Source organism: Corylus avellana, chromosome ca1 (genome assembly GCF_901000735.1).
Source record: "Corylus avellana chromosome ca1, CavTom2PMs-1.0".
In the NCBI taxonomy this organism is placed as follows: domain Eukaryota; kingdom Viridiplantae; phylum Streptophyta; class Magnoliopsida; order Fagales; family Betulaceae; genus Corylus; species Corylus avellana.
The window spans coordinates 43,867,642-43,891,913 of record NC_081541.1 but is presented as its reverse complement, the minus strand read 5'-3'; the positions used below and the strand labels follow the sequence as shown (position 1 = coordinate 43,891,913).

The 24,272-nt window shown below is 34.4% G+C and overlaps 1 protein-coding gene across 2 annotated transcripts; it reads right to left on the bottom strand.

Moving 5' to 3' along the window:
• Positions 1-761: 761 nt before the first annotated feature.
• LOC132181527 (protein unc-13 homolog) lies at positions 762-23,567 on the bottom strand. 2 transcript variants are annotated; one of them, XM_059594786.1, is made up of 27 exons: positions 23,305-23,567; positions 22,819-22,905; positions 22,400-22,575; positions 22,255-22,319; positions 21,672-22,035; positions 19,490-19,556; positions 19,184-19,337; positions 17,942-18,109; positions 17,700-17,810; positions 15,739-15,948; positions 15,204-15,305; positions 14,549-14,776; positions 13,524-13,598; positions 13,231-13,311; positions 11,984-12,166; positions 11,742-11,897; positions 10,945-11,037; positions 9,138-9,209; positions 7,586-7,703; positions 6,208-6,386; positions 4,493-4,574; positions 3,569-3,673; positions 3,377-3,483; positions 2,467-2,544; positions 2,289-2,384; positions 1,916-2,011; positions 762-1,187 (listed from the first exon to the last, which is right to left on the bottom strand). In XM_059594786.1, exons 2-27 carry the CDS (start codon positions 22,824-22,826, stop codon positions 1,014-1,016), a joined length of 3,348 nt encoding a protein of 1,115 aa, XP_059450769.1. In that variant the 5' UTR covers positions 22,827-22,905; positions 23,305-23,567; the 3' UTR covers positions 762-1,013. The 2 variants fall into 2 exon arrangements, with proteins under 2 accessions (XP_059450769.1, XP_059450775.1); XM_059594792.1 differs by lacking the exons at positions 762-1,187; positions 1,916-2,011; positions 2,289-2,384; positions 2,467-2,544; positions 3,377-3,483 and having other exon boundaries at positions 3,575-3,671.
• Between the last annotated feature and the right edge of the window lie 705 nt (positions 23,568-24,272).

Below are 24,272 nucleotides of genomic sequence, written 5' to 3'. Positions count from 1 at the left end.
ACATTACTCAGAAACGGATCCTCTCCATTTCACTTGAAATGAAGAGGATCTATTTAGTATGTTTAGAAGGGCATAGTTGTCCATTTAGTTTTTGAACAATTTTTTTTGGACAACTATGCCCCCTAGATACACTAAATGGACCCTCTGCATTTCACTTGAAATGGGGAGGATCCTTCTCCTGCCAATACAAATTAAAAATCGAAAAATAATTGAAAGTCAAGCATTTTCCTAAATCAACCATTTGTTCCTTTTGCTTTTAATTCACTAGTAGTGGATTTACGGATACTCTTTCTTGATATACATCTTGGTGATCAAAGGTTTAGACTGTTGAATGCATTTGGCATTTGCCATTTGGAGATCAATTGTGTCAGAAATTAATTTGGTTCAACTGTTTCAGGACAGTTAGAAAAAATAACAATTTCAAAACACAATTAATGAAAAGGCATGTGTTTGATAAAATTTTTAAAAATGTGTTATTTTTGCCTTTAAAAACAAGGTTCAACCTTCAAAATCATGCATTTTTTTTTTAAAAAAAAAAACATATCTTTGCCTTCTCTGTAAAAACATGAATTTTTTCTTTCTTCCAAGTTTTAAAACCGCAATTGTTTCAAATGCACTTCCAAACCGGACATTTTCTGTGATTTTGTTTAAAAATACATTTAGCCCGCAAAATCACAGGCTAAAACATTTTCAACCGACCATCGCTTTAATTTCTTGGCAACTAATGCGTCTGCGATACAGAAATATGAGAGCAAAACCAGTTGAGAGTTCAAACTACCATATAACAGTACCAAGATGAAATACAAAAGTAGTTCTTACACATACAAAAAAATAAATTGAAAATACATACAAGGAAGACAAAATTAATGGAAAATACATACAAGAGAAGTACCATGGTTTTCTCTCATAACCAAAGAGATTATTATTATATTCACATAAGCAAGAGGCTGAAAGGACACGTTTATGCTGCATTGACTTTCCATTGGTCAATAATTGAGTGATACCAGTATTACCTAAGCAGCAGATTTCGGTATCTTGTATTGTTTCTTGATGAATTGAGAGGCCTCTGGATCAGCCCTGTGACATAATATTCTCAAAAGAGTCTTCGAATCTGTTCCTAGTCTGCTTCTGCCATCCTGCGTCTCCAACCCACTTAAAGATTTCAAGTCATCAATCAGCTCTCGAGTCTGCAAACAATTCAAGGGAAAAAAGCAATTTTTAGATGCCTTTGGCATGGATCATAGGGAGAATCCATGCCAGATAAATCAACTTCTAGAACAAAAAAATTACTAAATTAATGGTGGCACTCATTCATTCAAAAATTTTCCTTGTGCGATTGAGACCCTAATTGATGGTGAAATATGTGGGTCCAGAATAAAATGTCAAGCCATTAAAATGTTAATTAAATAATTAAATTCATCAATTCCTATTAGCTTAAACTTTTGAAATAAGTGATTATTTAACATGATACCAAAATTAGGTTGTGAGTTTGAAGCTTGACTCCCATAATTTACCCCCACCCCCAAAATTTTCAATTACAAACATTCCACGTGTTGTCTAGTCCCACAAGTGAGGAAGAGTATTAAAATATGAATTAAATAATTAAATTCATATCTTCCTATCAGCTTAAACTTTTGGAATAAATAGGTGATTAAACACAAGACACAAGTAAAAGTGGGACTCAACTCTTGAATATGTTACCTTATTGGACTAAAACACTAACATAATGCATTTTTATTAAAGGCAAGCATAGTCTGGACTGTTGCCACCACTCCTAAGACAATGACACCCAAAATTTTGTATAAACTAAGTACTTCGAATGCCTTTCAGCAGTCTGTCATTTATTATTTTGATTTCACTGTAAATTTTTTTTTTTTTTTTTTATGAAAAAAGAAAAAAAAAAAAAAGAACTAACCTCATAGCTGTGCAACTTTATGACATGCCGAATAGGTGCCACATGATTTTCTACCACTCCTCGAGGGAGACCGTCTCCCCCAGAAATGAAAAATTCCTAAGACAAACGCCCACGTTGATGTAAAATAAGATTAGTTTTGTCTCAAAACTAAAGTCAATAATAAACCTTGCAAGTAAAATAATTAAGCGTAAAAATTAAAAACACCTATTGAGTTTAAAGAATTCTTCAGATAGGAAAATTCACTTTCAGGTTTTTTTTTTTTTTGTTTTTTTCAAACAATTTGAAGTTCCTTCTTAGCCACAAGTAAGAGATGCCCAAATGAGCAGCCAAACGAACCACAAGTTTCCTTTCACCCTTGAAGGGTCACAAATACCTTTAAGACTTCTAAATCTTCTTCAAATACTTTTGCATCGCTCAGGGTGAAAACTCGTGATGGGCCCCCATCTAAGATAACACGAAGTAAGCCATCCTGGAAAAAGAGACGATTTCAGTCACAAAAATTATAGTATTTGTGACAGATTTCTTGAAAAGAGCGGGGGTAAGACACATACAAGGGATGCTTGAAGCAGACTTTTCACAATGCGGTCTCTGAGTGGCTCCACAATTATATCACAAAGTCGACTAAGTTCCTGTACCAGTTGACAATGACAGAGCACTGGATCTCAACATCAATCAATACAAAGTTTAACCGATCACCATGAATTTATTTGATAAGGTACCTTCAAATTCAATTTTTATTAATTGATCTTAAATCTTTTAACAGTGAAAACAGGTTGATGTCAACAATCATACACAAAGCATTCATTTTGTCAATCATCTCAGAAATGGTGATAAACCTAACAAGTGCTAAACAATACTCAGATGTACCAAGGTGGAAAAGCAGAAAGGTTAGAATTGGCCTAATCCAATTACCAAATTCTTATGTAGCACAGGATCTAATGTATACATGCTATACTTTTAAAGATTTGAACTGTAAGTTGAAGAGTCAGGTTTACTGACTGTTATATCTGAATGTCAAAATTCTCTAAAAGAAAATATAAGTATATGTGGGCGTATTAACTGCAGTGAGAATAACGTCTCTAATATGTGAGTACTCTGTAGGGAGCAAATTTCAGTTATAGCCTAACTAAACCCTAGAACGCTCAGAGTGGGAAATCCCCACTAACGCTACCACCATGCACATGGCAATGAAATTGAAGGAGTCCACAGCATTCAAAATCATCTGCAACTTTGTTTGCCAAGGTGACCCAAAATTTAATAACGTTGAGAAAGAAATGTCATATAAATGGAGTAGATTCATATAAAGGAATAGCACCATAGACCCTATGCTTTCAACCAATTTTTTGCCACAGATGATAAAGAAGTCTAACTCATAGTTTATTAAGTTGATATATTGCACTTGAGCAGCATTAAATAATCAAATAAAATTAAAACGTAGCTTCATGAAGGGACAAATCTTACCACATCAAGTGGTTCAATCAGCGCTTCCAACCTAGATAGACAAACTCTGGGCTTATATAAGTTATCGATGAACTGGTCCCTTAAATCCCAAAAGATTATTTTAGTTCCTGCAGCATGCAAAAGTTAAATTGTTCATTAATCAAATTTGTTTCTCAAGAAAATAGACAAGGGAAAAAGGGAACTTTTTCTTACCAGTAAATTCACAAATCCGGTCAATGGCAGCATTTATATCTTTTCTACTCCCATCAAATGCGTCCTTCCGAGTGAAACTTTTGGATTTCTTATCTATGGATTTCTCTAGACAAAAGGTTTAACATAGTAAGCACTAATAAAAAGATTTAGAAACTGTTGCATTATGCTGCTCTTCTCAAAGAAGATATTACCAAAGTAGATCCAATGAGCAATTGTGTCTACGACAGTTAGATGTTTAACCAAAGGATTAGTACAATGGTCAGGAACTAAGTGTCAAGAAATGGAAGCCACTGGTAATCAAATGAAACCAGGGACCATCCGATATCAAGAATAATAATTAATAAAATGTTTAAAAATAATATTTGAAGTGCTGCAGTGCGCATTAGCTGTTGTAAACGAAAGCTAAGTGGACATCTTTCCACTCCCAAAGAACAGCATAAATCACAGATCACAATTATTTGAGAATCCCATTGATTTTAAACAGATTAAAAAAAAAAAAAAAAAAATTATTTAAACTTGTTAAGGTCCAATATAGGGGTGGTTGAGGTCATATATTGCTTGATAAATCTTTCAAAAGGATTCAACTGTCAAGTTGAAATTATACTAATTTATTCGCACTACATAATGAACTCCCCAGCTCATGGAAACACTTACCAATAACTAGTTCTACTAAACACTTCCCAGCTCATGGAAACACAAAACCTTCACCTTGTGTTTCTTTTTTTCAGTTGGCTTTAGCAATAAAGAAATAGCGGTCATTGTCTGGTCAAATGGTAAAAATTTTGAACTGCCTCACACAAGTATATGGGTTCAAGTTCCGAGAACTAAAATCTCTTTATCAATGGATGGTATTCTAACATAAATTATGTAATCGCAAAAGACACAAAAACAGATAAAAACAAATTTATATGTTAATATACATACTGATAAAATTTTCACGGGGCTTTCTCTTTGTCCATCTCTCCCAAATGCTATCTTCCAACTTATTCAACTGACTAATCGCATACTATTAATAACCAAAAAAAAAAAAAAATCCTGTATCAGAATATATCATATAATAGAGAGATGAAAATGTAGTAAACATAAGGAATTAGAAAAACTAACAAGAAGTTCAAATATGATGTGAGTAATGTCAGCAAATTACTTATGATGGAGTGACAATATAATTATATGAAATTTAAGGAGTGTTGATGTTGTGTCCGACAAAATAAGCCAATGTTTTCCAGAATAAAAACTTAACTATGGCCATCACTTCTTCAATTTACTACAAGTAATCCACATTATTAGGGGTCTCAAGAATTTCCCCACAACTAAGTTTGGGAAGTGAAAAAGCACCAAAATATTCCATCGTTGGTGGTCTCAAGGATTTTTGCATCCTATGTTGGAGGATGAGAATAGCAACCAAAGAAAGAAAAACATCATGAAAGTTTTTCGGAAAGTAACTTTCATGCTGCTATTTTTTATTTGGAAAACGATGACAATTGACCTTGTGAACATCTCTTCCCAATGGATGAGCATAGCTATGATAAATTAATCTACTAGTCATGTTCTTGGGCCAGTTTGGTAATCCTGTTGCTTTGCAAAAGTTACTGTGAAGAAGCTGCTGTTGTTGTTTTTTTGGCTAAAAGCTTGTCTGATAAATGTGTTGCATAAGCAGCTATATGCAGCTCAAATGCTTTGCCTAGTTTTTGGTAAATATTGTTGTAAATGTGTTATGAATGTATAAGATGACCAAAACGCATATCTTGGAATGATTGAAGAAAAACAAAAGGGTTATCATAGGAATTTTGGAAATAATAATACGAATAAATTTGATCATTCAAAAATAATTAATTAAACTAGGGCTTGCTGCTTGGAAAGTGGCCCTGGATCACAGCCTCCTGGCCGCTTCTCAAAATCTGCTGCAAGGCAGCAGCTGCTTCCCTAGAAGCAGCCCACCATGTTTTTACTGAACACATCAGCAGCTGCTTTTGCTCTACAAAGCAGCTGGTGGCTGCCAAAAGCTTTACCAAACAGGCCCCTTGTCTTTTGTAAAGTCAATCTAGGGAAAAATACTTGAAAAGCATTCAAACACCAGGATAGATCCATGCTTCCTCACTGATAGTTTATCAATATCTACATAAAGATCACTCCATTCACCGACTGAAATTGGAGATTTATGCTGAATTGGACACCTGATATTTTTAAGATGTGGCATAAAGGAAAGCCACTTAACTTAATTCGAAAGTAATTTGCACACTAGCGCAGTTGCTCTTCTGTCAGTGTCTACAATAATGGATCTTATTTTAACATTAATAAAAATAATCTTAGTTATTTTTAGTTATGACAAATTGACAATCAGTAACAATTAATAAAAAAGAATCCAACAAGGTAACTATGACATTACATACAACTGCAGGCCTAGTTAACACCATTAACCCAAATAGTGCAAGAAAGAAAACACCCAATTGATTTTGACAAAAGATCAAGACTAGCATAACAAAGTGAATTTGGAACTCATAAACTTCTAACTCAGAGGAGACTATGCTAACTTCAGAATAAAGAATCACTACTCTTAAAAAAAAAAACTTGCCCTCTCAGAAAAGTTTTTTCCAGACATTATTCACTTAATACAAAGATAAAGTTAGGTTTGAACTCACATATAAAGTATTTAACTGAACACAAAGGCTTTGTGTTGTCAAGACATTTATTTCAGTCGTCCTTCTCTCATCTGGCAGCCTAGGGTCAAAGAATTCCTTCTTTACAAAAGCCTTTATTCCAACTTCTTTCTTGTATCGTGTGAGGATAGGCACAGGAGGAATTAAGTCCTCCTTGTTAGCTGCATGACCAAAATCATACTCAAGGACCATATTAGTATAAAAAGGTGGAAAATAAATTTAAAGGAAAAGAGTAAGTTATTAGCAGAGCAAGTATGGAAGAATGTAAATTGGAAATGGTAGAAATGTAAAAGAACATAGGAAGACACATATAATTCTTCATAACTATGTATGGAATAATGTGAATTTTCCAACTATGAGGGAGAGAGAGAGAGAGAGAGAGAGAGGCATATATGACAGACTTTTCACAAAATTACTTTTGAAAATAAGTGCCTAAAATAAAAGAAAGAACAGCAGAAAAGAAAATTAAGCAAACTGCTGACAGAGAAGATTGTAGGAAACAATAGAGCCAAAAAAACCCTTGACCATCTTACCCGTGAATTCACTTTAGCTTCTTCATCTATTAAATGAGTATAAGGCTTCCTTTTCTAATACAGAGGTTCACCCTTTATTATCTTGACTATTTTTCCCTTTTTTTAAGCTAAAAAATAAGATTCTTCACCAATTTTTTTTTTTTAAAAAAAAAAAAAAAATTCAAAGGTAGATACAACTTATGGACGCACCGACAGGATAGAACTCATGACCTCGCCCTGCAATCCTTATTTATGGGCGAAAGAGATGTCATTTAGTCCAAAGATCTACCGCAGACTTTACATATAACATCTTGAGCTGGTACATATTCAACAGGGATACAACTCCATATATAAGTCATGCTACTTAGATGATGACTATGGTGTGGAAAAACAAAATTAAAAGAACCTGAAAATGAGTTACAAAGTGTTAAAGTGTTGATTAAATGATTAAATTTATGTATTCCTATAAGCTTAAGCTTTTGGAAGAAGCGGTGATTTAACATAATATCAGAGCCAAAGATCCTAGGTTCGAATCTTGACTCCGTCAAGTCACCCCCCCTCCCTTCCCCCTCAATTTAAATTAAATATTCTACGTGTTGGACTTCACTTATTAAAAGAGAATTTGAGCCCATAAGTGAGGAGGAATGTTAAGGTATTGATTAAATGATTAAATTTACCTCTTTCTATAAGGTTAAGCTTTTGGGATAAATGATGATTTAACCTAAAGAAAACAGAAAAAGAAAAACAAATGCACCTCTCTCGACTCAAAGTGTAATTGCTCTGGAAAAGTGACATCCAGATTCTTTATAACAAGAACACTCAACTATGTACTAACTGCACACACTCACCCAGCTTGTCAATTACATGATTCGCATACACTTGAAATGCATTGTCAATGCCACGAAACAAGCTATTCAGCTCTGCAGCCCGCATTGGAACTTTATAAGTGAAAAATTGGTCAACTGTCTGCATCAAAAATATAAATCATAAAAGGCTTTATTAATGTATTTGTAAGTGCTACAAAAGATTACAGTGCAAGCGTACATAAAAAGATATGAACACCAAGCCGACAAGCACTTTTAACTCCACAAACAAATGCTTCCATAAAAGTGAAGGAATTTTGACCAAAGTATGGGATTATATACTTGTAAGCTTCCACCAGTCAATTCCATTCCCATAATGCCTGACCTCCAGTCAAAAGATTAAAACCATGTCTTATGTCATTGATTCATCAGTTTGAAAAAGGGAACCCCCCATTTCCCCCTCCTTTTATGAGTAAATAAAATACTGTTAGAAAGGATAACCTCACAAGTATAGGCTGCATACAAGAGATTCTCCAAAAAAAAAAATTTGATGACAGGGAACCTCGACAAGGTAGAGCCCTACAGACCCACCCCTACAGAGTAAACCTTAGACCTTCTCCAAAAAAAAATATAACATAAGTTTAAGAAATCAACAAAAGCATGGGAAAGGCAAGGAGCGTTAGCGTTTGAGGGCTTTAGGCTTTTTGTCTTGTGGGCTAAGTAGTGGGTGTTTTTGCTGTTTTTTGGGCTTCAGGCTTGTGCTCCATGTGTATACAGCCTATGTACTTAAGAGCGCCTTACGTTTTCAATAAAGTTTTTCATTACTTACCAAAGTAGAAGTCCAATCACATAAAAAATAAAGCCTTCAACATGTTTGTAGAGATTTCAACTCACTAGAAGTCCTTTTGTTTCTTTCTCACCAGGTGACCGACATCTGACAAAGTTATACAACTTTCCAAATCAGACTACTTTTTTAATGGCATATTTCTTGTCCAACAAAGAAGCATATCAACCACCTTTTGACATCACCCAGTGAACCCGAAAGAGAGAAAAGGCAAATGACCACAAATCCCTTGCAACAGGACAAGGAAGTAGAAAATGATAGACTCCCCACTCAATGTACACATGCAGCACCAATCCACAATAGGAATGTTCCTTTGATTAGATTGTCCACTGTCAGGATTTTGCCCAAGGCAGATGTCCAGAAGAAGGCCGGGTGGGTGGGTGGGGGGGGAAGAGAGACAGTTTCTAAGGGCAAGGAGCAGAATAGAGTTGTTGGATGCATTTTTTGAGCTATTCTATGCTAAAGGTACCTTATCTCAAACCTCTTGATTAGTAATCACAAATTCATTAAAAAGAGCAAAGGTGCAACCTATGTTTTTTTTTTTGATAAGTACAAAGGTGCAACCTATGTACACAGGAAGTATTACAAAATTTAGTCAAATTCAACCGACATGCTTTGCATTTAATTAAATATGAAGCAACAGACTTTTGGCGATTAACTTCATACAAATCCAACCAAATATAAACATATCTTGCATGTAAACTAACAAATCAATCATCAAGGGAATGTAAGGACAAACAAACACATGCATACCTCCTCCACAATTCGATAAACTTCAACAATTGAACTCCCATGCCGCTGTTGAGGCGATATTGGGTCCCACCTCTGAAAAAGGATGAACAGGACCATTAAGCTATATAGTGAATAAAATGTCTCGATGGAGGGAAGATGAAGAAAGAACAAGTCTTCTCGAAATTGAAACTATGGTGAATTTACATCAATTTCTAAGCAGATTATTTGTTAGTACAATAAATACCATTTATAAGCAGGAGAAACAAGGTAGCTGCAAGACAGTGTGCCAATTATTTATGAAAATGATCACATATATGATCACTTTCTGAAGAAAACTGGATAGCCAACTGTCCAAGTGCCGGTTGAAAGGTAATCCACCTGAAGGAACCTAATTTGTTTATAAGTCTGTTGATGTTGAAAAGAGGACAAAAATTTGGTAACCCACCGCACCCACACTCCCCCCAAAAACCCCTTATAAGTGCCATAATGAAGTGGGAAAATCCATCTTTATGTGCACAATTCTACACTATAACTGCTCGACATCAGGTCTTACTTGACATATAGATAATTAACCAATATCATATTTCCAGCAGTAGGCAGGACCACAAAAGAAAAACTGAACCAGATTGACAAAATGGAGTATACCTACATTACGCCTTGACATTGAGGAACTTATCACCAAGTAACTTTTTATCATAGTTAAAACTTAGATGCTAACAAATTCTTAAAAAATGTCAAAGAGATACATTTAATGTATATCTAATGCACATCCATACGTATAGTCATTTCCTGTGCTTAGACTAAGGGAAATCATGTCGGACACCATGTGTCTTTGTCAAAACATATGGTGCTCCATTGATCATAAAATCATTACTGGAGAGTTTGGTACTCAAACATATTCTAAGGTAATACTAGTTGAACATTGAAGCGGCTGATGCCCTTCAAGACAGAGATGAGGAGGGCATTCCCCAAAATCTAGACAAGGTCGCAGCAATGCATCTCTGCTTGTTGCTTTTGTGTGTTTTTCGTGTTCTCTTGTATTGTGTGCATCTGTGTTTGAGAAACTAACCAAAATAGTATTAATGTTTGCAGATGAATTTTTGTAATGTGCACAAATATCTGACATGCTGGTCGTTAATAGGCATCCGATGCCAATCAAGAGCAATCCTTAAAAAGTTACAACATGGACACAACATTATAAGCAATTTGTATGGGAATAAATGACTTCTATTTCCTTACTCAGTTCAATATGGGTTTTAAGCAGCAGACCATGCTCATAGATTAGCAAGACATGAACAGCACCGTTATTGCATGTAATTGCTATCTTAGGGTCTCCACCTTCACAAATACTACAGAATTGGCTTGTCAGTAGAAACTAGATACGTTAGCATTCACTTTTGTATCAGAGAAACTGAAACCAAATTAAACAGAGCCTTATTCTTCTACCAAACACGCTGACCAAGTTGTAGGAAACCTCCTATAGTTCTCTCTACTTGTTATGAAGCACACATTGTTGCTGTATGTAAGGAAGCAAGCAGCATCCAGAATTCTACAAATTAGTGTAATGCAGAACACAGGACCATAACAGAAAGGATGGTTTAGCTGACTAGTAGATTTGAGTTTTCATAACAGCAAATTTCTCACTGTAAAAAAGCAGCCTACATACGTCAATGGTAACATAATCAGCTACCATTGAATCTCAGCTTACTGATAAATATTGTAGATGAAATGAATAATCCACTCTGGATTCTGATTCCTTCACAAAATAAATTCCATGTATTTTACTGTTTAGGCATTAAATATCCCTTCAGTTAACTTGAGAATTCACCTCTTGTTGAATAGTCCGTTCAACCCAACCTAAAATTCTTCCAAGCTGTGAATTGACCCAGCGCATCACCAATGTTCCAGATAAAGATTCAATCTACATGGAAATGCAAAAGTTAAGAAAATTAAATTTGACAGAAAAAGATCAAGAGGAAAATTATAAACCATCAAGAGACAAGAAATAATATATGGTACACTGAACTAAGGTTGGTCACACAACCTCACGCTCAAGCAAGCTAATATTGAAAAGCATATATACAAGCATATACATAATATGAGCTATCTCAAACTGCAAAATTTAGTGCACATCATTAAGTGCTACTAAAAGTATGAAAACTCTTCATCTTAGTTTTTTTGCTGTTTTATATATCAAGGTGGAGGGTTTTGGAGGAAAGCACGGGGAGGTAACATTCCTGATTGATGCCTCAAAATTAAATGCAGACCTGCAATATCAGAACAACACCTAACACCCTTCTTAAAATTGCAAGCCTCTTTTGCAATCAGGTGCATAAAAGCTAGGATATGGCATGCAGCTTAAATATCAATTATGTTTGAGGGTTTTAGAAAAATTAAGATTTAGTTACTAGTGCGTCCTTTTGCGCTTTATTAAAGATATTGAAATTACTAATCAAAAAAAAAAAAAAAAAAAAGATTTAGTTAATTGGCATCACTCTGTCCATTTCAATTGTACAGCCTCTAATAGGCAGGATTTCATTAGTTACCATTTCTTAACACCATTAAAACTCTCTTACCAGTACAAAAGAGAGGAAATCATCTGGGTAATTAATTCATTTATCTCACCTCATATGGAATTAGTTTCCTGCAGTAGACCTCTGCAGTCTCCTCTTCACATGAAGACACAATAACAGACCGTATATACTGTTCAAGGCTATCAGCTGCCGGAAATACAGATACAACATCCTCGGTCAAATGTTCAGCACCATCAAGAAAAGGTTTCTGAAAATAAGAGGTGTGATTAATACTTTATCAAGGACAAAATATGAGAACATATGCTTATATAAACCAAGTAAATATAAGCTTACCAACTTGTTCCCATACAGCTTATGAACTAGGGATGCTGAAAAAATAGCAGCGTGAGGATGCCTCTGAGAGAAAATTGGCATAAACATGGTAGAATCTTTTTTCAGAAATTTCTTGGACTCTTCTGCAAGCAATGCCAAAGGATGTCCATGTATTGAGTCTGATTGTTCAACAGTGTGCAGTAACTGTACCAAGAAAAGAAACATATCTGAAAAATATTATTCAAGTTCTTTACCAAAAACTGCAAGGTAAAACTAAGGGCACATCTACATTTGAACTTAGTATATCAATCATGATTTATGATGTGATGATCAGTAACTATCAAAGCATCTATAAATGAAAAGTACTCCGTATATGTTAAGAGTGTTAGTATAAAGATCGACAGTCATGGAGACATTTCCCTCCTTGGTATAATAGTACATTATAATATAGAGACTATTTAACAGCTTGATAATTTTTTTTTTTTTTTGGGGGGGGAGGGGGGTAAAAATAGGTTTAAAATCTTAAGCTTGGAAGTTTCACTTAATTTGTCATGTGAATTTATTGCTTTTGCACTGTCTCACCTTTGATCCAAATTAATCACTGCCTTCCTATTGATTAAATCCACTACTTAAATTCAATATGTTAAATTACCTTTCAAATTTTATCTTGTATACTTCCATGGTACTAGGCCGGCTGTGCCATCGATGAGGAGTTCAATATTGATTCTGTGGGGATTGTGGGGTGATTCTGTGGGGATTGTTGGAGTGCTTCTGTGGGTTGTGGGGTGATTCTGGTGGGGATTGTTGGGTTTGTGGGTGAGTTTTGGCTTCCCTTATATACTCCATGTATATTTAGGGCCCATTTTTCTTTAATAAAACCTCTTAATACTTATCAAAAATAATAATAATAATAATAATAATAATAATAATAATAATATGTTAATGCCCATCCAATTCAAGTAAAACATAATAATTAATGTAAATTGATACACCAGAAAGGCAGAAACCATGAGTCTCTGATACCAGGTTATAACTCTATCAATTTAACTGATTCCTAAACTAACCAAAGCCAATCTCAGCTGAAATTATCATAGTCATACTAAGCATTTATGATTGGCATCAATTGAAGTTGGGCCCAAGCTTCAATAAGCAAGCGAAAAAGTTATAAGACAGATCTATTGAGGGAAGCCAACTAATCATTTGAGCAAATAACATTAATTGGACCTACTACAACTAGAAAATTTACTACAATTGAGTTGAACACATACCCTGGAAAAAGCATGCTTAACGGACAAGGATATATAGGATTCTATCTGATCTCGATCTGTGATGGATAAAGATTGCATTGCCTACAGAAAAATGAGATGTTAAACATTCAACAATCTACACGTAAAAATGTATAGATGCAAATTAAACAGTCCTGGACAAGCGTTTTGACTATTGTAAGGAAGTCATATCACAACCCCTATCTTTCAATTTCATAAAACCTGATTTAATTGTTTTCAAGAAAAAATTTACTTCAAGTGAAAAATGTGTGCTTCAGAAGAAAGGTTATACATACTACTTCGGGTTCTTCCAAAAGAAGTCTTCGAGCAACCATTGCAACTGCTACAATATTCTCCATCATTGCTGATTTCTTCAAGAAACATTAGACCATGAAACTGAGTTGCAAAACCAAGAAGATGGCTACAATAAAAGTAACTAAAAGGGCAAAACAATTCACCAGAGGAAAACAAACAACAAAGTCTAAGAGATTGTAACCAAGATATATTTTTGATAAATGATTATAACCAAGATACATTGAAGAAACAAATAGTTGCCTTAGCTTACAAGAGCTTCATAATCAAATGAACACAACAATAATTAGGCTTGCTTTCTACAATTACATAAAATGGCTGTACATATTAAGCACCCTAAAGAAGATCTTTCAGTAGAGAAGGCAACAGAAAGCAAAAGATGATCTTCAAATGCTTTGAAAATATGGCAAGTTTCTAGGAGAAAGTTTCTAAAACTGATTTACTTTTAATTATCCCTAAAAGGAGAGATTTTTGCATGCATGATTATTGTATCATACACGTAGCATGTGTTGTATCATTTACTGTATGTATATCATAAGATGCTGAGCAGACGCTGGATCATAGTTATATACATATCAGTTCATAAAATATACACTGAATCATTCATGTTGTAGCACACATTAAAAATTGTAGAGATATGGATATAAGCACAAAACAAGAAACAGAAGACATAAAGGTGACAGTTGGACAGAAGCAACAATAAGAGAAGTGTTGTGCGCACTGTTGAAGAAGAGGGGATTCTTTTTAAAACAAGACACAGAAGGAACAAAGGTGACAATTGGACAAAAGCAACAATAACACAACAAACTGTGAATCGTTAATGTATGAGCAAAAATAATAGCTCAAGGAGAATATGCATGCAGTAAATTGATTACACCTATCTTATAACAGTTTGGATGTCAAAAAGAGAATCACAAGCTCATATGCAAAGCAATCTCAGACCAGCCAGACGATGTATCAAACTAGACATCCACATATTTTGCTACCAAATACCAATGGTATATCAAACCTCAGAAAAGTGCAGATGGTAGTCTCCTAGCTGCTTATCAGTCCATTTCTGGATCGGTGATAAAAAGGATTGTAAGAAAGACATATCCCGAAATCCCCCTTGTTCAACTTTGGAATGCAAACCATTCAAGTGTAACCTCTCTTGTGGGCCCCGTTGTTCCTTCAATGGTATTTTCTTCAGCTGCTCCATGGCATGTCGCAAGATTCCTTGCTCACTTGTGATGACATACTGCAATCACATAAAAAGAAAAACAACTAATCACAATGAACAATTTTTTATTTGTAGTATTGATCATTAGTGGAGACAAAGAGAAATAAATCAGTCTCAAGAAACAAAAGCTTGCAAATAAGAAGTGGCTGATGAGACGAATAGGAAGAAAGTGGGAGAGAAACAATAACTCAGCTGATTATTCCCAATTACACTTTTTGACAGACATGAAACTCTTTTGCAAATATTTCTACCCAAAGAGGGAATTTAAAGGGAGATTAAATCAACAATGTTCTCTGGAATTTTTAGGTAATTCATCAATTTTTAGGTAATTCATTAATTCTTATCAAAAAAAAAATTTTAGGTAATTCATCAACCTGAGAGTTTTCCCTGTAGGCTTTCCCTCAAGGAAACCAGAACGTTGAGGCCTATTTCTAAACTACTATACCTGATGAAATAGTACCCATGCATAGCAGGTGTAATGGATGGTCTCTGTGATTCCTAAAATACGCCATGTCGACTTCAAGAGCTCAAGGATTTCCTCCACTTCCTGGCAATAAAAATAAGCTATGCATGGTCCGATCAAGCAAATTATGAAAAATGTAGCTAAAATTAATCATCATAATGTTTTTTCTACAAAACAATTTCTTGGATCACAGTCTGACTTCTTTCTTTTGATAAGTAATCGGATCACAGTCCAACTCCGACTAACATCTCTAATGAAAGTTTGATAATAAATCCAAAATTTCAAAGCATGTCTAAACTATCATACATTTTTTTTTTTTTTTGATAAGTAAAAACTATCATACATTTAACCAGACATTAAATTTTATAAGCAATTTCGAACAGAACTCAAACATAAGCCTACCTCCATGGAGCTTTAATTCCAGTTTTCAAGCAGAAACTAACTCAAAACTATGAAAGAAATCTAAAACTTCAAAATTTGAGGACTTCTTTCTTCACCTAACAAAAAAGCTACTAACCTCTGTCAGCTTTCCCTCATCTAACATGTCAAAGACGCTGAAAAGCAGTTTCTCATATAGTCTAACATTTAGGGGATAACCATCTGCCCAGTGGCATACTTCACCAGTTAAATCGCCGCGAGCTGGCCTCTCAGCAAGTAGAATGGCAATCTCTCTCAGAGATCTCAAGCATTCCGTTCGTTGGAGTTCACCCGTGGAAGATGGAAGAGACTAAAATCGGAAATGAAAAGAAAAAGAAAGTTATCAGGATCACTAGCAGCAAGCCAAATAAAAAGATGCAAAAGAGAGATAGAAGCGTGCTAAAAATGTAAACCAATCTAAGCTTGAAAGACATTTAATTTTTTTTTTTTTTTTTGATAAGTAAAGAAAAGAAACAGATAAACAGACATTTAATAAGGTGGAGCGTTTAGTTACCATCTTGTTACTTAATAATTGGAGGAGAAACTGGAAAAGCCTTAAGAGTTTTGATACAATGACAAGTACATTTATTTATGTTAAATTATCATTTATCCTAAAAGCTTAAGTTTTAATCATTTAAATTAATATTTTAATTCTCTCTCTCACGTATGGGTTCAAACTCCCCCTCAACAAGTGAGGCCCAACAAGTAAAACATTTAAGTGAAATGGAGATAAAGTCAAAGTTTAAACTCATGACCTCTGATCTAATACCATGTTTAGTCATCATTCATCCAAAAATCTTAAACTGATAGGAAATTGTGGACTTAGTCATTTAAATTAATATTCTAATAATTTCTTTGAGAAACAACCCAGAATTTTCAGAAATTAGCAAATGAAGAAGATAATGATATATAGTCATTTACCATTAAAAAAATAATAATAATAATGATGTACAATCATTTAAGAAATACAGCACAGAAGCAAGATTATGCCAAAGGCTTTAAGGAGTTGCATAAAAGATACACAAGGATGATCATAAAGCTGCTTATGTAATATTGGTAGAAAACTTGAGCATCATGACTCAGAAAGTATGACGATGCACAATTGCCAATCAACGCAAATTTATGAAAAGGAAAAGAAAAAAAAATTCATGCAGAGGCCAAGGACAAAAGCAAAAAATTAAGACTCTCGGTTCCATTTTGTTTTTCCATCTTTGGGAAATCCGACATTTAAGGTGACATCATTTAGTAACATTCACATGTTATTAAAACTTCTTCATCTACTCAAACTTAGAAAAACTCCCTTTTCCTTCTTTATATAGGGGTTCTTTTGAAGAGTGAAAAAAAAAATCTATATCGACTTTAAACAGTGAACAAGCATAGAAAATCAAACTCTAAGACAGATAGAGGAAATATTAGATTTTCTGAAGAACTGTGCATCAACACGTTTAGCAGATGATATAACATAGACTTCAAACAAGGCAACAATAAAGTTCTAGTAAAATTCAAATTAGCAACATTATATTATTTACTTTTCTTTCTTCATGATATGCTGTACCTAACTAGAATTGGAAGAAATAACAAGCTAAGAATCACAAGCAAAACCCCATTAGTTGAATAAAACGGAGATAATAAACAAGGTCCTATCTGATCCAACAAGAAACAAGTCCCAAAGACTAAATAAATAAAATAAACCTCTTCAAGGACATAGATGTCTTTTTAAATCTTCAAAAGCAAAGTTCCTCTTTCTTTTTTTAATAGGTAAAATTGTATATATTAAAAACCCAAAAGGGGGTGCAACACAATTACACAGGGAGTATAAAAAAAGAGTGCGTCTAAACACCCAAAAGCAAAGTTCCTCTTTTAGCCAAGAAATATAACTGGCAGAATTCAAAAACAACTTAAAATTGAAAGCTCAAAACTAACCAGTTGAAGTAACAGTTTACAAGAGAATGGTTTTAACAGCCAATCACGGAAGGAATACACAGGTAAGCAATGTTTTAGCATGGTCTGATGTTAATAATAGGTAAACAACAATAAACAATAAGTCAATAAGACACACACCTCAGATTCCTCAATCTTTGCCAAAAGATTCCTCAACTCACTCGCCTTGCGCCCAGATTCTCCAAATCCAACAACAGGGTGATTAACAAGCCCCTCCTCCAACATATTTAACTGAACTAACAAAAAATTGAAAAAATTTACCATCAGTGTTAAGTTTATATATTACAACCACTCCAAATTTTCCTTAAAAGAGAACTTATATGCCCCAAAAACAGAATGACAGAGAAAGGGGAAGAACTTACCTGCCTTTTCTGCCACTTTATGTATGCCTTCTTGTCAGAAAATTCTGTGCGCGAAATACAACATAACAACTCCAGAGGAATCAATAGGGCATCCATTCTTTTTCCCACTTTTCCCCCAAGTGCATTAAGTAGCCCTTGTCTTGTTCTAATATCCATTGCCTCGGATATCTGTTTTCATGCATAAGAATGGCAAGAATCATCACTTCACTCAGAAACCCCAAAGACAATTAGTAGACAGAATTGCACGACAAATTACATAAAAGAGCCAGCATGGACTATGAAAACCCTCTGGCTAACACCACATCTATTCTGGCTGACAATCAGTGACTCACATAAAGGAGTCACTTGCAGAAAAGGATCCAAATTATAAATTACAAAACAGAAAAAGTTTTGTAAAGCCCCTATATTTATGTAGCTTTATTACTACTACAATTTTTCTTCTCCTTTTCCTTTTTCTTTTGTTTTTGGGATAAGTTTTTACCTTTTACGTAAAACAATTTCATTAAAGAACGTAAAGAGCAAAACCCAAGTACACGGGGAGTATACAAAAGAAAATACCCAACAAATCAAGAAAGAGAACAGAGAGAACAAAATTGGAGATATTAAGAGAGGCATTAGCAGAGATCCACTCAAAAAGGGATTTAAGAAAACATAGTTGTAGGTCCAAACTCTTCTTCTCGCAATCATTGAAACTTCAAGCATTCCTTTCTCTCAAAATGTACCACATTAAACATGGCTGGATTACATTCCAAACAATTTTAATATCAATACGAATAACCCTTCCTTTCCAAAAAGCCAAAAGATCTAACACCTGTTTAGGCATAAACCACTCTACACAAAACATCTAAAATACCATGTTCCACAAATCTCTCGCAACATTACAATGAAAAAGGAGATAAATCTCTATTTGCTTCATTGCATTCTTTGAATTTATGCCCTCCATCAATAAGTTCTCTTTCACTGAACATGCTACAAGTCTAATTTCAGATATCAGTATAAGAGTGATATTCTACATCACATCAGGGTCACATGGTATTAAGATCCACAATACCATGAAATGAAAAGGAAAACAATGGTAACACATTTGCTAAGGGTATAATCTATATAGAATTCTTACAGTGGGCTGCAAGGCATGGTGTGTATTGTATAATTAGCAGTTTGGAGAGTGAGACAAAAACTAAAATAGAATAGAAAGGAGTGAAGATGTGAAAACTCCTACATAAGAGTTTCGCTTAAAATTACCTCCATCTGGACACGCATGGTCTCCAACAAGCCAACCAAACCAGGTGCACGTTGTGACTGTGTCACAACATTTTCACTTCTACTACGTCCAAGCTTCCTCATCAACTTGGACCTTTTATCTTTCTTTTTCTCCTTTGATGGTACAATGAGACCCCTGTTTACATAGTGGTAACAAATAAAAACAGTACAGGGTGCAAAATGTAAAAAAAACATAAACAAAGTAGGAGACAAAGTTCATTGGCAAGTCCTCATTCATCTAACAAAAGAAGAATGATCCGCATGCCAAACAAGATGATAGAAGCATACCCCATAGCCCCAGCACCTGCCAAGAGGATTTCGTATGCAGTTTCACGGAGGTCATCATCAGTGATTCCTGAAAGCAGTAGAAGTACAAAGGTTATTAACAACCATTTCATGCATTTTAACTTTTCCTTTCATGCCACAGTTTATATAAAATTCATCCCAGGAATGCATTTTTTACTTTTGATCATCATATTACCCAAGGCAACTAACCATAAAGATAAACATGGCATTTACATAATCACATGATTAAACATTAAATGAAATTTCATTATTTCTAACTTTGCCCCATCGTCTCCTTTATTAACATAAGCATGACCTTATGAGTTATGATTGATAGTACAGCTGTAATATTGAAATGTTGTGATACATGCAAAAATTCCCCTATGACAGTTGTTTGAAGAGTTATTAGGGTTTGGGGGTATTTTGGTCATTGCAATATTTCTCTAACCCTATATAATAATATGTGTGGTAGGCTACAAGAGAATAAGTTTAATAGCCTTCACCTTTTGTGTCTAAACCATTCATACAAACTATAACATGGTATCAAAGCCTTAGGTTTTGATACACTTTCAAACCCTAAGGTTTAAAAGTGTTTTTCTAAACCGTTCATAAAATCTATAACATGTTTTTATATCAATTATCAAAGGAGACAAAGCAAAATCTCTACACTTTCAAAACCCAGCAAAGAGTGGATTCTAAATGAATAGATCTCACTCTAGAGAACATGGCAATCCATTTAAAAAAGATACTTGCAAAGAGTCTCAATAAACAAGATTCTTTTGATATTACCAATATTGCACATAATTTTTTTTTCCAAGTTACATCTCCCGCACAATATAATTCTTATCAAAGCTAAATAATCGTATTATTGCTTGGTCATGATGATGATGATAATACATTCTTATTCTAGCATCCAATTTTCTTTAGGTAAATCAGTCAATCCCCATGCATCTAGACTATTCTTAACCCAACTCAATGCATAGAATTTGATACAACAAATTGGTAATTCGATTTCAGGTATTGGGTTTGGTTTTAGACATGTAAATATTCTTTTCAAAGTGAGTCAGAAAATCAAAAAGAGAGAAGATGATTGGCGATGGATGCAATTGAAGAGTGTGTTAAATCACCATTTATCCCAAAAGTTTAAGCTAATAAGAAGAGATAAATTTAATCATTTAATTATATTTTAACAGAGTGGGCCCAAGGGATTTTATATTAAATAAATGTGGAAGATAAAACAAGATAGAGCAATCAAATGGGGACTTTGGACAAACACTCCCCAAATCCATGCAGCATATTTTACTGCCATGTTGTGCCCTTACTGTCGCTGACAACAGGTTTGGCATATTGTATGTAATGGTTATTACATTTATTTTTAAAGTGACTCCATAAATTCAAAAAAAAAAAAAAAAATGTGGACCCCAAGGGTAGTTGCATTGAAAAAAAATGTGGGAGAAAAAACAAAGTAAAACAATCAAGAGCTTGGGACTGCAGACGAAAACTAGCCAAAGCCATGCAACATATCACATACCATGTTGTCCCTTTACTGTGTCGACGACAGGTTTTTCATATTATATGTAACATCTAGATCATTTAACTGTGAGACTTCATATAACTTACTAAACTCATTGCAAACTTATGTCTATCTGATGCTATCTTATGTCTTATGTTGTCCTTTGAAAAAATATAAGAAAGTCAAGTTGTGGTCAGATAATTATGTGTGCACAAGAACATATATATCATCAAGATACTTTACAAGGTAGGAATGTTATTAAAACTTGTTAAATGTCAAAAATATTAATATAAAAGAATATTTCCTTGTTTCTTTTTTGGCCTAACCCACCCAACCCTTTACCACCTGAGCCAAGTCCAAGAGTAATTGTAAGGTGCTAGCCATTAATTAGACCAATTAAGTAGTAAAACTGTGGGGCTCCACACAAAGAGAATAATTCAAGTATAGGTATAGGTCTTTAACATTGACTATTTATGCTTAATATACATAGGTCATACTATCAACTTAAAGTAATCCCATTTTTTTCACTATTCCTACTAGTTCTTGAGATGGTTCCTTCCCTAACCTGACTAAAAGGGGTACTTAGTCAAGATTTAATACCCGGGCAGCAGGGGATGAGCTGCAAAGAACCTATCCTCCCACTACATACACCAAGATCTTAATCCTTTTTACCTGTAACAAAAGAAGGCAATTTGAGTGCAAGATCAGAAGCATCATTTGTGTTCCTTCTTGAAATTCTGAGACTATTGACCTCTTCAGCATCATCATCATCCTCAAAATCTTCAATGTCATCTACGGTGAGTTCTTGAACTTGTGTGGAGTTAAAAGACTCGGATCTCGACACACTTGATACAATGGGTGATGGTGCAAATGCAGGAGATGGTGTGGAAACAGGAGCTGGCGTGGAAACAGGAGATGGTGTGTATACAGGAGGAGGTGTGAAAGCAGGAACAGGGGGTGGTGCCCGTTTTGGAGGTGAACCTGAATATTCAGGATTTGTAACCAAATAAAATTCACCAGCATAACCTGTATTCCTCTGATAAAGGCAAAAGGATTAAAGTTCAAACATTAACAGCAAGAACAAGATAAACAAAATGATCGATGAACAATTAACAGATATTGGCAAGCAGGTACATAAATCATTAGCAGGCCAGCTCATGCACACAACACATGTGCAAGCACCTACATGATTAATATAATGAATAAAAAGACAGTAAACAATGTCACAAATTGCACACAGTGAGTCGAGGCTTACAACTTGAGGTAACCCGGTGTGATCATGATAATCTCTAATAGCTTCAGATAGTTCAAGCATCCCACCTGCACTAAAAAAGTGTCATTTGAATAACAAATTCTAGTAAAAATCTAGCCCAAAGGAAGTTAGAAACATGGTCAGCCACCTTTTTTAGCACAATTGAGGACATAATCGACACTAACTTGGTCCAGATCCACATCATCTAGTGTAACCGCACCAGGAGGCATCGCAACTTTCTTTATCAGACTACCGGATAGTATAAAATCAAGAAGTATTCGCCTGTCCCGTCTGTATCTTTGTAGAACCTCCACAGCATCTTCCCTATATTTAGACATGTCATAATCCATAAGTATGATAGACAAGTACATGACTTCGCGCATACATACATACATACATACATACACAGATATATATAATGTCACTTGCAATTTCACAGTATGAATTAGTTCATACTTATAAATTGTATATGCAATACATTCATTCATATGTGTGTATCTATCTATATATACAACGGTGTGAGTATTGAGATTCAGATAAGAAGATTCATAATGGAGGGATACATACTCTTCCATGGCAAACTGAACAACTTCTTAATCGAATGCCACGAATTTCAGCTCCTCAAGAATGCTATCTCTACAACCCAAGAATAATCTACAAAACAAATTAATTTGAAAACACGCACACAAATTTATTGTCATTGCATTGTTTCGAATATAGTTAGATCTCGATAAATCAGCTGATACTCCACTAGCAAGTAACAGTGGCTTTTATATGCTCTGTTTAGTAGGTAGGAAAGTGGAAGAAAAGAAAAAAGAATTTGTAAGTTAAGCTGAAAACTTCATTCTTCTCAGTCTCTTTCACCCGAGATCTGTTTTCTTTTCTTCTGCTAAAACCTTTCCTTGGTAACCAAACCGAGCCTATACGCTCAAAGCGAAAATGTGAAAAGCAAAAGCTCAATATCCATGAGATCTCGAACTCAAATTAAAATTTAAAAAATAAAAAAATAAAAAAAAAATAAAGTGAAAAAATATAGAAGTCAATGGGACTCACGCAATCGAAGTGGTGCTTTTGATTGGAGGAATAGCAGAGAATGACAGTCAAATGCGAAGGAGGCCTCCGAGAGAGAGACGGTGACGTGAATGGGAGTAGAATTTAGAATAGGAGTGAAACGGTGAGTTTTGAAGACTATTGGCTGCTATCAGCAGCAAATGTTCCGGTGACCGTCACCGGAGCCCGGAGCAGACACAGAGCGAAAGGGGTAGCGAGTCAGAGTTGAAAATTGATTTAGATCTAATAAACTTTTTATTTTTATTTTTGTGTTTTGGAATATATTTGTAGAGCTAAATAGTAAAGCTGTATATATACGTGTGGTTGTGAAGATAATGATTTGAAAATATAGGCACGTGCTGCGCCGTTTTGTCGGACATTTTGAAATGTGGTTTGACAACAATACCCTGCTTGACTAGGGACCAGTCTAATTATTATCCTATTTATTATTTAATCCTTTTTGCTTTTTAGTAAACTTGAGAAAAAAGAAAAGAGGAGAGTGGACGACCTGTATTAAGTATAATTCCAAACTTAAACAAAGACATTTAAGATAATACTCTTTTATGCCCACAGTTCCAATCATTTGAAATGCGATTGATAATATTTATGATTTTGACAGATGGGATATCTCGATTTGGTGTTCTTTGTTTATTTATTTTATTAAAAAATATATGAAATTTAACAATTCATTTTTTATGCAATTTGAATTTAATCTCGACAATTAGATATTTATAATTTCTTTCAATTTTAAATAGTTTATTTGTCATCTCACAGTTCAATTAATTAAGGGCACGTTTGATATTTTTGAATTTTTTTTTTTTTTTTATAGAATATCTATTATTTCATTTAGTTACACATTATTTAGAGTATTTCCAATATCTTCGCTAAAAGATCAACATTAGCTATATTTAGCTATTATTGCTACTTTTTTAGTTTCAACAGAATAGCTTGTCATTAGTTAGATTAGCTAC

Excerpts from the sequence above, each read along its gene's own strand:
- LOC132181527 (XM_059594786.1), bottom strand. Across the intron at positions 19,557-21,671 it reads ATTGCCTTCTTTTGTTACAG|GAATCACTGATGATGACCTC; the intron begins GTAAAAAGGATT and ends TACTGCTTTCAG. Across the intron at positions 2,385-2,466 it reads GTCTGCTTCAAGCATCCCTT|GATGGCTTACTTCGTGTTAT; the intron begins GTATGTGTCTTA and ends CTCTTTTTCCAG.